The sequence below is a fragment of the Pan troglodytes genome, chromosome 8, assembly GCF_028858775.2.
Source record: "Pan troglodytes isolate AG18354 chromosome 8, NHGRI_mPanTro3-v2.0_pri, whole genome shotgun sequence".
Lineage (NCBI taxonomy): Eukaryota > Metazoa > Chordata > Mammalia > Primates > Hominidae > Pan > Pan troglodytes.
This window is the reverse complement of record NC_072406.2, coordinates 20,188,132-20,202,964: the sequence shown is the minus strand read 5'-3', so window position 1 is coordinate 20,202,964 and position 14,833 is coordinate 20,188,132. Positions and strand designations below refer to the sequence as shown.

General features: G+C 43.9%; 1 protein-coding gene across 10 annotated transcripts in view; it reads left to right on the top strand.

Annotated features, from left to right (window-relative positions):
- The window catches only part of SFMBT2 (Scm like with four mbt domains 2), a 254,614-nt gene that overhangs the window by 49,779 nt on the left and 190,002 nt on the right, over nt 1-14,833 (top strand). The window contains exon 1 of one of the 10 annotated variants that reach the window (XM_063780424.1): nt 2,041-2,156. The exons of the other annotated variants lie outside the window; for them this stretch is intronic. Coding sequence (XP_063636494.1) covers nt 2,135-2,156 — 22 coding nt within the window. The 5' untranslated portion in view covers nt 2,041-2,134. Of the gene's footprint in view, nt 1-2,040; nt 2,157-14,833 lie in introns of those variants that run through there. 10 annotated transcript variants of the gene reach the window in all.

Genomic DNA, 14,833 nt, shown 5'->3' with positions numbered 1-14,833 from the left:
GCACAGACATCAAGTTTGTGAATTACTGTTGGAGGTGATGACAGTTTAACAGATTGTGAGACACTGTCATTAGGTCAGCAAGTTACGGTGTGTGCCTGGGTAGAATTTTCCCCCATAAAGAATTGTAGACCCCAGTTCCCCATTGGAACCAGAGAACTGAGAGTTTTTAGCCCTTAGCTGAGTAATCAGCGGAAGCTGAGTCAAGTCAGTTGGTTGTGGATAACAGCCTGGGAATGTTTGGGAATTTTGCCCTTGTTTCATGGGGGAAGGGAGAGAATGCCTTTCCTTGTCAGATGGAGGTTGCAGAGCTCCAGATCTTCGAGGACACTTTGGGATTGTCCAAAGTAGTTTTCTAGTAACTGGAGTCACTGCATTGAAAGAAAGTGGTTTTATTATCTTAGATGATAGTTTTACAGAGCACATAGGACCCTGTGCAGTCCCATGTTTTCTTGCATGGCTCTTTTAAATTAATGTAAGCTGTGAATTAATGCAAGCCATCATTAGTCTGTGAAATGGTACAAGGAAGGAGAAACAGCATGGCGGCAGCTCCAGGAGATGTCATCACTAGGGGATTCCCATCAGCAGGCAGAGCTCCATTAATAAAGATGCATTTAGAGACCTGGGCTCCGTGACCAATCGGCCGTTCAGAGAGCAGCGTTCCTGCTTGTGAGCTAATCGGGGCTAATCTTTCATATTAAAAGTATTAAGGAACATACAACATTAAAGCGTCACCCAGTGCTGCGGAGGATTATGGCTCTTATTAGTGGAGCAAAATGTAAAACGTTTTGGTTTAGTAAATCCATAAGGCTTGATTTATTCATAAGCACATGCAATGCTTGCAAAGGGCAGCTGCCAAATAATTATTGTTTATGGTGAGAATGTATGGAAATCATTTAATCCAGTGACGACTTCATTGTTATTTATTGAAAAGCAGTGACATTACCTCTTAATGTCTGGGGCTGGGGAGCTTTGGAGATTTAGTCGGTGCCTGCCGAGCCCCCAGAAAGATGCTCATGGAAGATTGCAGGTAAGTATGTGTGATGATGTGGCTCCAAATAACACCCCTTGGCTTGTAAATGGAGACGTATTTATGAGTGCTTTCTACTGTTGCCATAAAAGTGTTGGAATTATAGTGCCTTAGGAGTCATGCTGCTAATTTTTATTTTCCCCGTTATTAAAATTTCTGTCATTTGAATTGCGTACTCCGCAGTCTTGGCAGAATTACTCAATTTACCATTCAAAGTTAAATCAAAATTAGTGGAGTTAGTTAATATACAACTCATTTGAATAAAGGAATGTTTATTCATGAAGTGTGAGGAGAAAGTGTGAAGATGGCCTTATGTTTATGTGGGCAGCTCCTGCCAAGTTTTAAAGCCTGGTTTTAGGACCGTTTTTGGGAATTGCCATTTTTACTGTAGTTGATTGTAGAGGACAAGATGCTGGCAGGTGGCACATGGGACAGGAAAGTGACTAGACAAGCAGGACTTACCCAGCTGTGACATGGCTCAACTGTGGACTCCAAAAAGTAGAATTAGGTTGTGTTTTTATGAGACTGACCCTTTTTAAAATTTATATTTTATAATGTAAATGACATTTCAGTAATATTAAGGGAACTTAAACAATCACATTATTTTCTTTGGTTATCTGACATTGTAACTGGAGTTCCATTTGTTTATCAATAAGAAAATTTAGTATATATGCTAAAAACTCATAATGAATCCTAACTGGGCACCCAGGCTTGAGGGAAGCAGAGAGACATTCTTTAAATATTAGATAGCTTAGTAATAAGAGAGCAGAACACATTGGTATAAGAAAGGGTAGTATTATTTGACAAGTATGTCTTTAAATAAACCAAAAGTCATGGTTAGATATTTTATTAAAAAATGTTTAAATATTCTAAAAGTTTTAAATAAATATTTTAAAAAGTGAGTTAGTATTGTATTGTCAAAAAGCCATTTTTGATGATGGTGTGTGAAAGAGGGAACATTCAGGTAGGAAACAAAGTAACCCTTTCTCAATAGGCACTGAATGGACCTTTTACAACAATTCCCATGGTTTTGAATTCTATCTGATCAAGTAGAGAGTCTGTGTACACATTCATCATGGTGTAGACCAGGATGGCCTTGGCTTGTAGATGTGTGTGACAGAGAGAGTAGGTATGTATGTGTTTGTAACTTTTGGTGTAAACAGTATTTAATTTTAATATCTATCATTTACACATCACATCATAAAAGAGTCCTGCTATGAATCAAAACCCTTCATATAGGTAATGGCAAATAACTCTTTGTTTATGAGTAAAAAATGAATAGTTTTTTTTCCCCCCCAGAAATCCCTGTTTGGTGTTTGTATTTGTTTTTCACTACTCACAATATGCCACACACTCTCTTTCTTATTTTTTATTTTTTTTGAGACAGGGTCTCATTCTGTCTCCCAGTCTGGAGTGCAGTGGCATGATTTTGGCTCACTGCAACCTCTGCCTCCCGGGGTCAAGCTATCCTTCTACCTCAGCCTCATGAGTAGCTGGAACTACAGGCACGCACCACCATGCCTAGCTAATTTTGTATTTTTGTAGAGAAGAGGGTCTTCCTGTGTTGCCCAGGCTAGTCTCGAATTCCTGAGCTCAAATGATCTTTCCACCTTGGCCTCCCAGAGTGCTGGGGTTACAGGCATGAGCCACTGTGCCTGGCCCCACACACTCTCTTTGGTCATCTTGAACAGTGAATGAATGAATCACGAATTTCATTCTGTTTGTGTCATAGCTCTCCAATTAGAAGATACTTTTGTGTGCACCTCCTGTGGTACCAGGTAACGACGTTTAATCCTGTCAATCCTCAGAACATCCTTGTGAAGTGGCTGGTATTACTCTTATTTCATAGTTGAAGAAAGTGTGTCTGTTCCCAGATCAGGCAGTTTGAAGTAGATTTTAAGCTAAGAGGATTCTGGCCAGTTCTGAAATCAATGCTTTGAAAATAGCAGAAGGTCTGTAAATATTTGTTTATTGATTAGATTATATCATTAAGACTTTAGATTAAAATGGTCAGACTGAATATCACTGAGAAACGTTGTAGAGTTGGTTTCTTGGTGATTTTTAAGAGTAGGGTAGAAAGCTGCTGTCCAGAATATTTTCCGATTTGTCTTTTTTGGCGGCAAATAAGTGGAAGAGATGTGGTCTGGAAGTTCTTTGCCGAGTGGTAACCATGAGATTATGTAAAGTTATGTAAATTGCATCAGATGCTATTTGGGTTTTTCTGCGCTACATGAAAACTGTAAGCATGAAGCAGTGACTAGAAGGTTTTCCTTTTTAGTGCTAGTCATAAATGAATTTATTTTCTCCTGCTTCTCAACCCAGCAACATATGTAATTTAAGTCAAGCATGTGTTTGATTCTGAGTGGAATTCGAGGGGGGAGTTGGTGCTGTGTGTTTCCATGGCCTCGTGGCTCATTTTTGCTTCCGTGTTAACTCCTTCACTTCCATAATTGTCAGAGCCTCCAACTCATCTGGCCTCTCCCTCCCTTGGTGCTCCACCTCCCCTTGTAAGGATCCTGGCCCTGGCCTGCTCCAGATGCAGCTCAGATGATCGCGGCCTCGGGTGCGTGGAGGGCTCAGCTCCCATCCGGCCCCGTTCCTGCTCTGGGTGGACCTTTGAACGTCCTGAATGATCGTCGGGTGTCACTTGTATGGGAAGCCCCGTGGCACCTTTACACAGACAAGGCCCCCTGGGCACAGCTCGGCCTGCAGGATGTCTGGCTGCTCCAGGCTTGACCCTGCCTCGTTGACCTCCCTTTATTCCCCCTCCACCTCCACCTGTTCACTCTTCTTCGTGCCACTGACCGTCCTCTAGTTTGTTGGACTGGGGAGCTTCTCCCACTGTGCTCGCAGCTCTGGCCTCCTATCCAAGCCTCTGACTCCCCTGCTGCTTCTTATTAAGTCTTCTTTCATGGCTCCATATTTCAGGGCATACCTCCATTCTAGGGCCATGCAGATGTTCTAGGGACATGCTGATGTCCCAGGAGTATGCAGATGTTCTAGGGCCATGCCTCCATTCCAGGGCCACCATGCCTCCATTCCAGGGCCACCATGCCTCCATTCCAGGGCCACCATGCCTCCATTCCAGGGCCAAGCAGATGTTCTAGGGCCATGCTGATGTCTCAGGGCCATGCAGATGTTCAAGAGCCATGCCTCCATTCCAGGGCCACCATGCCTCCATTCCAGGGCCACCATGCCTCCATTCCAGGGCCATCATGCCTCCATTCCAGGGCCAAGCAGATGTTCTAGGGCCATGCTCATGTCTCAGGGCCATGCAGATGTTCAAGAGCCATGCCTCCATTCCAGGGCCACCATGCCTCCATTCCAGGGCCACCATGCCTCCATTCCAGGGCCAAGTAGATGTTCTAGCGCCATGCTGATGTCCCAGGGCCATGCTGATGTTCTAGAGCCATGCCTCCATTCCAGGGCCATGCAGATGTTCTAGAACCATGCCTCCCTTCCATGGCCATACAGATGTTCTTGGGCCATGCCTCTGTTCCAGGGCCATGCAGGTGTTCTAGGGCAATGCCTCCATTCCAGGGCCATGCAGATGTTCTAGGGCCATGCAGATGTTCTAGGGCCATGTTGATGTCACAGGGCCATGCAGATGTTCTAGGGCCATGCAGATGTTCCAGGGCCATGCAGATGTTCTAGGGCCATGTTGATGTCACAGGGCCATGCAGGTGTTCTAGGGCCATGCAGGTGTTCTAGGGCAGTGCCTCCATTCCAGAGCCATGCAGATGTTCTAGGGCCATGTTGAGGTCACAGGGCCATGCAGATGTTCTAGGGCCATGGTGATGTCACAGGGCCATGCAGATGTTCTAGGGCCATGGTGATGTCACAGGGCCATGCAGATGTTCTAGGCCCATGCAGATGTTCTAGGGCCATGTTGATGTCACAGGGCTATGCAGATGTTCTAGGCCCATGCAGATGTTCTAGGGCCATGTTGATGTCACAGGGCCATGCAGATGTTCTAGGGCCATGTTGATGTCACAGGGCCATGCAGGTGTTCTAGAGCCATGCCTCCATTCATTCCAGGGCCATGCTGATGTCCCAGGGCCATGCTGGGTTCCACTGGGTTTCACTCCAGGGCTGTGCCAACATTCCAGAGCCATACCGACGGTCGTGCCTCCAACTCGAGTCCTTAGGTTCTGCCGGTCATTAGGGAGAGTCTGCCTTTTTGAGCCTGGCTCTCAGGGAATGGTTCGTTGGTGCAAAGCTTGTCTCCTGAGTCTAGAATCATGTTAAAGCTTGGTGAGTACGACCTTCAGTTCAAAGTCTTGGGAACTTAGATGGTTCCCAAGGATGATTCAGAGGTTAATTTGGAATTGTTTTAGTCAGGGTTTTCCAGAGAAATAGACCTAATAGGGTCAGTACATACATAGCAAGAGATTTTATGTTTAGGAACATGTGATTGTGGATGATGGGTGAGCCCAAAATCTGATGGGGAAGATCTGTAGGCTGGAAACTTAGGAAAGAGCTGCAGTTTGAGTCTGAAGCAGGGGGAGCCAGTGTTGCAGATGAAGTCCGAAGGCTGTCTGCTGGAGAATCCCCTCTGGCTTTGGGGAGGTCGGCCTTTCAATCTATTTGGGCCTTCGACTGATTTGATGAGGCCCACCCACAAGCAAGAGGATGATCTGCTGGTCAGTGTGTACTTATTTAAATGTTAGTCGCATCCAACAACACCTTCACAGAAACACCCAGAGTAATGTGTGACCAGATGTCTTGTCTGGGCACCGTGGCCCAGCCAAGTTGATGCATAAAATTAACCCTGCCAGGCGTGGATTCAGGGCTAGAGCTGAGTCACCCACTTGCTCTCCCCTGGCGTCATCTTAATGCCTTCTGGAGAGGCAGAACATTTTGTATACACTTGGAATCACTGTGCTAGTTTGCCCTAACAGACAATGTTCAGTTGATATTTCTGAATATAGATGCCCTTAACAGAAAGCTCTGGTAGGAATTCGAGAGATTGTGAAGTAAATGCATGGATTATCTTTAATTCTGTGAAAGTATAAATGTCAGAGTGGCAGGTCAGAGAGTCTCTTGAAAACCATTACGAAGTGGGTAGGAAGAAGAGGCAGAGACATTTCACCCACTTTTTAGGCTCACTGCCTGCTGCTCAGTAGGGCCACCATGATTTATCTGAATTCTGTGTCAATGTCCATAACTGCATATCACTCTACAGGTACCCACTGGGATTACTTACAAGGGATTTTGCTAATGAGGATGTACTTCCGGGTACAGGGTTCTGTGGCATACATTTAAAAAGGCAGTAGCTGGCTGGGCGCGGTGGCTCACACCTGTAATGTAATTCCAGCACTTTGGGAAGCCAAGGAGGGAGGATCACTTGAGGCCAGGAGTTTAAGACCAGCCTGGCCAACATGGTGAAATGCTGTCTCTATTAAAAATATAAAAATTAGCCAGGCGTGGTGGCACATGCCTGTAATCCCTACTCGGGAGGCTGAGGCAGGAGAGTTGCTTGAACCCGGGAGGCGGAGGTTGCAGTGAGCCAAGATCATGCCACTGCACTCCATCCTGGGTGAGGGAGCAAGACTCCATCTCAAACAAAACAAAACAAAACAAAACAACAACAACAAAAAAACGCAGTAGCTAGTGTGCCTTCATCATGAGTTGCCTTGAACTCCTTTGAAAACCTGCATCTTAATCATTATATGGCCTGTCCTCAACCCCAAACAAACACATGAGCAGCCTTTGAGGTTAGCATTAGACTTCCACCAGGATGAGAGGGGCCTCCAGCCTGGGGTGTGCCTTTTAGAGAACGCAGAGAATCACATGCACAGACAACCATGTGTATTCAAGAGTACGGAGATGCCTCTCCCTCGGATCCTGTTTTCAGGACTGGTCTCCAGCACCCTGTACCTATACATCAGGCTCAAACGGAGAAATTCTCTGCATCTCTTGTGCCCTTGGGAAAAAAAACGCTGTGTCTGAATGCTGTGATTTTGTGAGTTGTGGTGTTGCCACTGTCAGAGTAAAAGATAAATTAATGGTCAAATTACTTCTTTCAGAAAGCACAAATATAATAAATTTTTTACAGAGTGAAGAATCACTTTGCAATAGTTCTGAGCAGTTTCTATTCTGGAAGAAATTAGTACAGAATTTCCAACAGTTGTATACATTGACTGGGGCTTTATTATTTGTTTATTTATTTATTTATTTTTGAGACAGAGTCGCACCTTGTCGCCCAGGCTGGAGAGCAGTGGCTCTATCTCGGCTCACTGCAGCCTCTGCCTCCCGGGTTCAAGCAGTTCTCTGCCTCAGCCTTCTGAATAACTGGGATTACAGGCGCCCGCCACCACGCCCAGCTAATTTTTTTGTATTTTTAGTAGAGAAGGGGTTTCACTATCTTAGCCAGGCTGGTCTTGAACTCCTGACCTTGTGATCCAGCCGCCTCGGCCTCCCAAAGGGCTGGGGTTACAGGCATGAACAAAATTAACTTTGTTTTACAAAATGAAAATGAAATATTTTACCATACAAATTCACACTGTTCTCACATATGGGAATCTGGAACCCTAGATGTGACATGGATGAAGCCGATGTTGGCTTTTTACATTGGCAACTGAGTGAATGTTGAATGCTAGAACTGTGGATAGTTTTATTTCTTTATAAACACGCTTAATGAGATTCAGTGCTGAAAAAATAGATAAAATATTTAATTTTATTTTAATATTTTAAATTAAAATGTTTGATATTCACTAATTTTAATTTGCATTTTCCTATTAATTTTAGTAGACACTTTAGAAAGAGTAGGAGGACATTTGGAATCGTAGGACACTTAGAAGGAAAAGAGCATTTTTGAACAAAATGATTAAAACATTTGAATTTAGCATTTTCTTCAGTTTACATATTTTGATGAAAATAATTAAGATGAAGTAGACTGGGTATAATGATGTTTTATCTTTTAATCTGTTGGGTGATTTCTGTGACTAGAACATAAATTATGTGAAAATCTAGATTTTTAACTAAATAGTTAATTTTGCTGAAAGGAAGGCCAAATAGATAAAGATAAAATCATTTATGACTTACGTAAGTCTTTATTTGATTACTCATCTAAACATTGCTGGCCCATCAGCAGAACACCCAGACTCATGTTGTCATAATTGAATTTAGTCATCTCTGGCTTTTGGCCAACTTTCTGTCTTCTGTGCTCTAGTGCTCTTCCAGACTTTTTGATTGACATTATGAAGATGTATTTGTCAGTGAAGGAGGACAGGGCATACTTTACTTAAAAGCCTGTTTGCTTGATTAATAACTTGTAAATCTTAAACATGTGCTACGTGAGCTACATTTGTATTTGCACTTGGTGTGTCTGGGCCTGTTTTAGGGTTCAGATAGAGCCCCTGTGAACTAGAAGTTCTTTCTAAGGATGATTTGGGCACACGTGGATTTAGGGAGCCAGTTTCTACATCCACCAGGCCTGTCTCTTCCATGAGACTGATCTGCCTGAGAATAGACCAGTGCCGTCCTTTCCCACCTGTCCCATCTTCTCTCCCACTCTTTCCTCTCCTATGTTGGTTGAGAAGGATGTCACCAACTGAGGTATCGAGATCTCATGCCCACTATGCCAGCCGTGACATGCAGACACACCAGTTTATCTTTTTATGTTTACTCATGACACTGCCACGTTATTCGTGTTATTTTGATCAAGACTAATGACAATTTTAATAATCTAAGCCAAAAGAAAATTTTTCTCTTATGGTCAAAGAAATTTTTTAAAAAGTTGAATTATATACTGCCTACTTTTTGTTGTTGTTGCAGAGAAATTGGATAGGATAAACAATACGAGACTGTTGGGATAAGAGTCTGGGGCATATAGGCTGCTGTTAAAGTAGTACTTATTCATGTATATTTTTATTTATTTATTTTTTTGTTTTATTTATATATATATATTTTTTTTGGAGAGGGAGTCTCGCTCTGTCACCCAGGCTGGAGTGCAGTAGCGTGATCTCGGCTCACTGCAACCTCCAACTCCCGGGTTCGAGCGATTCTCCTGCCTCAGCCTCCCAAGTAGCTGAGATTACATGCACGCGCCACCACACCCAGCTAATTTTTTGTATATTTAGTAGAGAAAGGGTTTCACTATGTTGCACAGGCTGGTCTCGAACTCCTGACCTCAGGTGATCCGCCTACCTCGGCCTCCCAAAGTGCTGGGATTATAGGCATGAGCCACTGTGCCTGGCCTATTATGTATAATTTTAAATGTAGGATGGAAGGTATCAGATCATTTACTGAATATATTTATGGGAGTAATATAGGAGTTTTATTCCGAATGTCAGAGTTGCAGTACACAGGAAATTACATCCTTTGTGATGATTGAAATGAATGAAACATTTCTCAACGCCAAATTGAAAATGCATGATGGGAGGACATGAGTTCTTCAGGATTCTTGTATGGGGGGTATATGAACAAGGAAGCTTGAGGACCAGTTTTCACAAATGGTACTCAACCATAGCCCTTCTCATTTACCCATTAAGATGTTTTTTTTTTTTCTTTATGATTTAGATGCTTAGATGTTCTCAGGGCTTTGGAAGGATTTATCATAATTGAGCATTTGATGAGTTTCTGTTTCCGTCATTGGATTACTTTGGTAATATATTTGCAAGTCTTTCTCTGAGTTCTTTGCTAATAGGAAAACAAGAGCTGACAGGAAGATCTTGGGTGGATGGGTAAAAATGGCTACTGGCTGTTGATTTGGTCCACTGTATCACCACATTACTGTTGACATAGTAATGGAAACACTTTAATATCAATCAGTGCATATTGGGGTTCTATTCTGTGCCTGGTGTTTTTTGGGTGGGAATATATGATATGGTTGTTATTAAGCATTTTATATTGAAGCACACTGGTAGTATAGTCAACTTTTGACCAATAGTGTGTACTCAGTGATGAACTCAATTTTGGCAAAGGGTGTCTTCTGTGGTGGCCCCCAGTGTACTTATTTTATTTATTTATTTATTTATTTATTTTTATTTATTTTGAGATGGAGTCTCGCTGTGTCACCCAGGCTGGAGTGTAGTGGCACGATCTCGGCTCACTGCAAGCCCCACCTCCTGGGTTCACACCATTCTCCTGCCTCACCTCCCGAGTAGCTGGAACTACAGGTGCCCACCATCACGCCTGGCTAATTTTTAGTATTTTTAGTAGAGACAGGGTTTCACCATGTTAGCCAGGATTGTCTTGATCTCCTGACCTTGTGATCTGCCTGCCCTGGCCTCCCAAAGTGCTGGGATTACAGGCGTGAGCCACCGCTCCCGGCCCCAGTGTACTTATTTATTTGTTGGCCATTTCTGCCCTGCTGTTGACTGTTTCACTCCTTGGCTTAGCAAGAGGTGTTGGGAGCTGATTTGAAACTCTAATCTCTGGAGGCATGGGGAATATGACTCCTCTATTCTGGGTGGGGACTTCTCTGAGATAGCATTTCTTTTCTTTTGAGTTTAAAAATGTGTCTGTCTAAGCCTGGGCAACATAGCAAGACACCATTTCTAAGAAAAAAAAAATTAACCAGGTGTGGTGGTGCATGCCTGTAGTCCCAGCTACTCAGGAGGCTGAAGCAGGAGGACTGCTTGAGCTCAGGAGGTCGAGGCTGCAGTGAGCTGTGATTGCACCACTGCACTCCCACCTGGGTGACAGAGTGAGACCCTGTCTCAAAATATCTTTATGCTATACATTTTTAGAGGTCTGTTCAACAGCTATGGAAACTTCCAAGAGCCAGGCACTGACCTGACCCTGGCACCTGGAGTGTCCCTTCTGGGAGAATCCGCCTGTGGATGAATAGAAAGGCCCCTGCTCTCTGCTGGTATTGAAATAAAACACTGGCATCTCCGGAACTGAGTTATGTATAGTAAGTGGCTCCTCCGACCAGTATACGGGGTGGGAAGTGTTGGTGTGAGTCACCTGGCCTGAGCTAGGGCCTCAGGCCTGCCTAGCACTGAAAGGAGCCCAGAAAAAAGCGACTTCAGAAAAAAGCGACTTCATCTGCTTGCATCACACTGTCCTCATCTTCACCGTGACAAACTGACACAATCTTGCTCTCGGTTTGATGGCAAACACTCTCTGTAACCTGTCACGTGGAAAGTTCCCTCCTCATCAGATTTTTTTTTTTTTTTTTTTTACAGGTAAGAGGCTTTAATAGGCCTTGACAAAGGGCTGTATGAGTGGAGAAGTATCTGCGCCCTAATAGCAGGGCACTTGAAATACAGCCACACGGGTACAGTGTCTTTCCCTTAGCCATTAGCTCCTCACTCGACCACGTCCACTGTCCAGAATACTGTCAAAGAGTTGCCTTTTTACCCCCTGTGAGCTCAGAGAATTTTGATCATACTTGCCATGTGCTATAATTGTTTATGGATACCTGATCTCAGCCATTTGCTTATGAAAGTAAGGCTGCGTGAATGTTTTGTTTTCAGAAATACACATTTTGGATCCTAATGCCACCACTTAATTAAACGTGCGAACCTGGGCTAGGTATTTTCTCTCTCAACTTTGTGACCTGCAGTATTCCCATATGTAAACTGGGGATAATGAGACCTGCCTTACAGGATCGTTTTGTGCATTAAATGGGATTTGTGTAAACTCTTTAGAGCAGTGCTAAGAATGAAGGTGGTAATGAGAAATGCAGTTTTTATCCATCCTCATTCTTCTGGTTAAGGATGGTATTTTATTCACCTTTTGATTTCTTATAATGCCTTGCACATAGTTAAAGCTCAGCAGTTGTTAAATGAATAAGGAACAAAGCCCCCATGAAAAAACAACAACACACAAAACTAATTAGTACTAGTGTATGTGTGTTATTCACTGGAGAGCCTTTTCAAATCCTACCACATTCGCAGACAACAATCACGTTACTTGATTTTGAAGCCCAGCACATGTTGGAAGCAGAAAATTAGAAGCATGAGAAGACAGCTGTTAGTCATGCATACTGATATCACAAATAAATCCTAGCGGGCCACCCAATTGCAAGGAAGGAGGTAGAGGAGCTGGGAAAAGTGGTATCAACAGTAGAGCAATCTAATGCCTTTTACTGCAGGAGCGGATAGCCCCATCCACAGATCCAAAGGGTGTGTGGCTACTACCAAGGGAATTGCCAGCCATTGCATAGTAAAGCAGAATAATTGATTTATGGCACTCAATCCTCCAAAAAGTTGTAAATTTCTTTGGTATCTACCAAGTAGGTGGCAACAGCAAAGGCTAACCTCAGGGGGATTTGCACGGAGGAAAAACAAGATTGTAAAAACCTGCTGTTCTAGGAGTTGAAATGTATTATTATTATGGCTATGGTAGAACTCTTCTGTTCTTTGTCATGCAGACTTAAAGTATAAAACAGTCTTTATTTCAGCTTGTTAAAAGTGGGAATGCCGTAAACCAACACAGTGAGCCTGGAGCAATGACAAGCTACACAAAAATTAAACATATTTGTATTTCAAGATGTAGCGAGCTGTTGTGGCCAGTTCATGGCCACTTTGGGAAGACATTTATCAGGAGGAAGCAAGATGGCACTAAAGCGTGGGAGAGGACAGAAGCTGGAGCCGTCATGGGTGCAGAATAAGGCTGGCCCGGAAGGGTGGCTGGGTGGGGTCACACCTGGTAGTTCAGATATCTTTTGCTATCGATTTTCTAATTTTCTAAGATGAAATGTTAATGTCCCAGCATGTGGATGGTGCCTCCGGATGGACAATTCAGGTTGCATGCCCCAGACCTGGTGACTGGGACTGGCCAGAACAGACAAGACCCCATCAGCAGGATGGACAAGACCCCATCAGCAGGATGGACCCCATGGGAAAAAAAGAAATCTAGGAACTAAGACACGATTGGGCAGGAGGCTGGGAAACTTACTAGGAAGGATCAAGGTTGACTTTGCCACCATGACCTAGCCACGAACACGATGAGAAGAAGGCTGTGGAGTGGGGCTGTGGGCAGCACCTCCCGGGGCCCTGAATGAAGCAAGCTTGGAGAGGGAGCTGGTGTGTGGGTCTGAGTGGCTTCTTTAATGTCAGCATGCGCCTATGAGGTGCTGACGTAGCCTTATTGCCTCTTTGAGAATTGGCTTCCCATAGGGACATCCTAGACACTGGAAGATTTTTGCATCGGCATCTTCAGTCCATCAAATACGGTCCTTGAAATCCCAGTGTCCTCAGTTGGTGATGGACAGGGGACAGACATTCGTGGTCTCATGCTGAGGGTCTTAGGAAGGCAAGAGGTGGATAAAAGAGTCAGGGATTGAGGGCCGGGCACGGTGGCTCACACCTGTAATCCCAGCACTTTGGGAGGCCGAGACAGGCAGATCACCCTAGGTCAGGAGTTTGAGACCAGTCTGCCCAATATGGCAAAACCCCATCTCCACTAAAAATACAACAAATTAGCTGGGCGTGGTGGCGGGCACCTGTAATCCCAGCTAGTCGAGAGGCTGAGGCAGGAGAATTGCATGAACCTGGGAGGTGGAGGTTGCAGTGAACTGAGATCATGCCACTGCACTCCAGCCTGGGAGACAAGAGCAAAACTCCATCTCCCCCCGCCCGCAAAAAAAAGAAAAGAAAAGAAAAAAGAGTCAGGGCTTGAAAGTGAGAGGATCCAAACTGCATCCTGTCCTGCCCACAGGGTGTTCTGTCCACCTTAAGTTTGACATGGTGGTTCTGAACCAAGCCTGAGACTGTGTTGGGATGAAATTCCAGGGGGCTGTAGAGTTGGGCAGTCTGTGCTGAGCATTCCATCACACGTGCCATTCCACACCACTTGGAGATCGAGCAGAACAGGTTTGATTGATGCCGGGTCATTTTGTTTTAGATCATTTTCACATTTATGATCTCTGGGATTACGGAAGAGGTCTGTTATTCTTGTGATTTCAAGAGAGGGGATTTAAAAATGGATAGGGAGGTTTGTCACAGATTCATGAGACCTGGGAGTGAGAAGGAAAGCAGAGTCAGAGAGGTGGAGAATGGGTGGGTGACCATCCTTGACCTGGGATCTCTGTGACCAGGACTCTCTCCATTTCTCATCCAAATGTCCTTTTTGGAGGTCTCATCCTTGTCATGGTGGTGACAAGACATGGAACTTACCACTTCTAAGGACTTGAACACCCTGAGAGCCTGAGGCTGCAGAAATGACTGTGGCAGGTTCCCTGCCATTCACGGAAACTGAAATGTGCCAAAGAGCTTATATCCAGGCCAAACAGCGTTTGTATTGGAGAAGTTGCCTTTCTCTCAAAAAGGATGGATAGGAAGCAGTTTTTTAAAAAAATCTGCCTGCTTTCTGAAGATGAACACAAATCTGGTTACATCCAACAGAAGATAGAATGATTATACAACATGAGGCTTAAATGTTTGTCTTTTAAAATGTTCTTAGGTTATGCAGCAAGAATTTACAGTAGCCAACCTGTATTTCCAAGGAGATTTAATCAGAGGGAGTATCAAAGAATTGAAGATTAGTATGATTTTGAAGGTTTTCCTAATTATTTTTCTGATGATCTCTTCTCAACTAACAGAGCTGTTAAGTAGAGTTGATTAAACAATGTCAATTTTTTGAAAAGCCCTTAATGACATATTTACACAGTAGTTATGAAGAGCCCCCCAAAGCCCATCATGGATTATAGGAGCAAGTTATAGCCATTAAAACCATCTGTAATTATTTTTTCGTAGTAGAGAGTGATGTCAAGCCATCAGCTTCTGTTCAACATATTTCTTAGAAAAGGATGTCTCAAAACTTCTTCGAGACTGTCACGAAATGAAACAACTCCCCGATCCCACACGAACCTCTCCCACCACCCTCAAACATAAACCGACCCAAACCCTT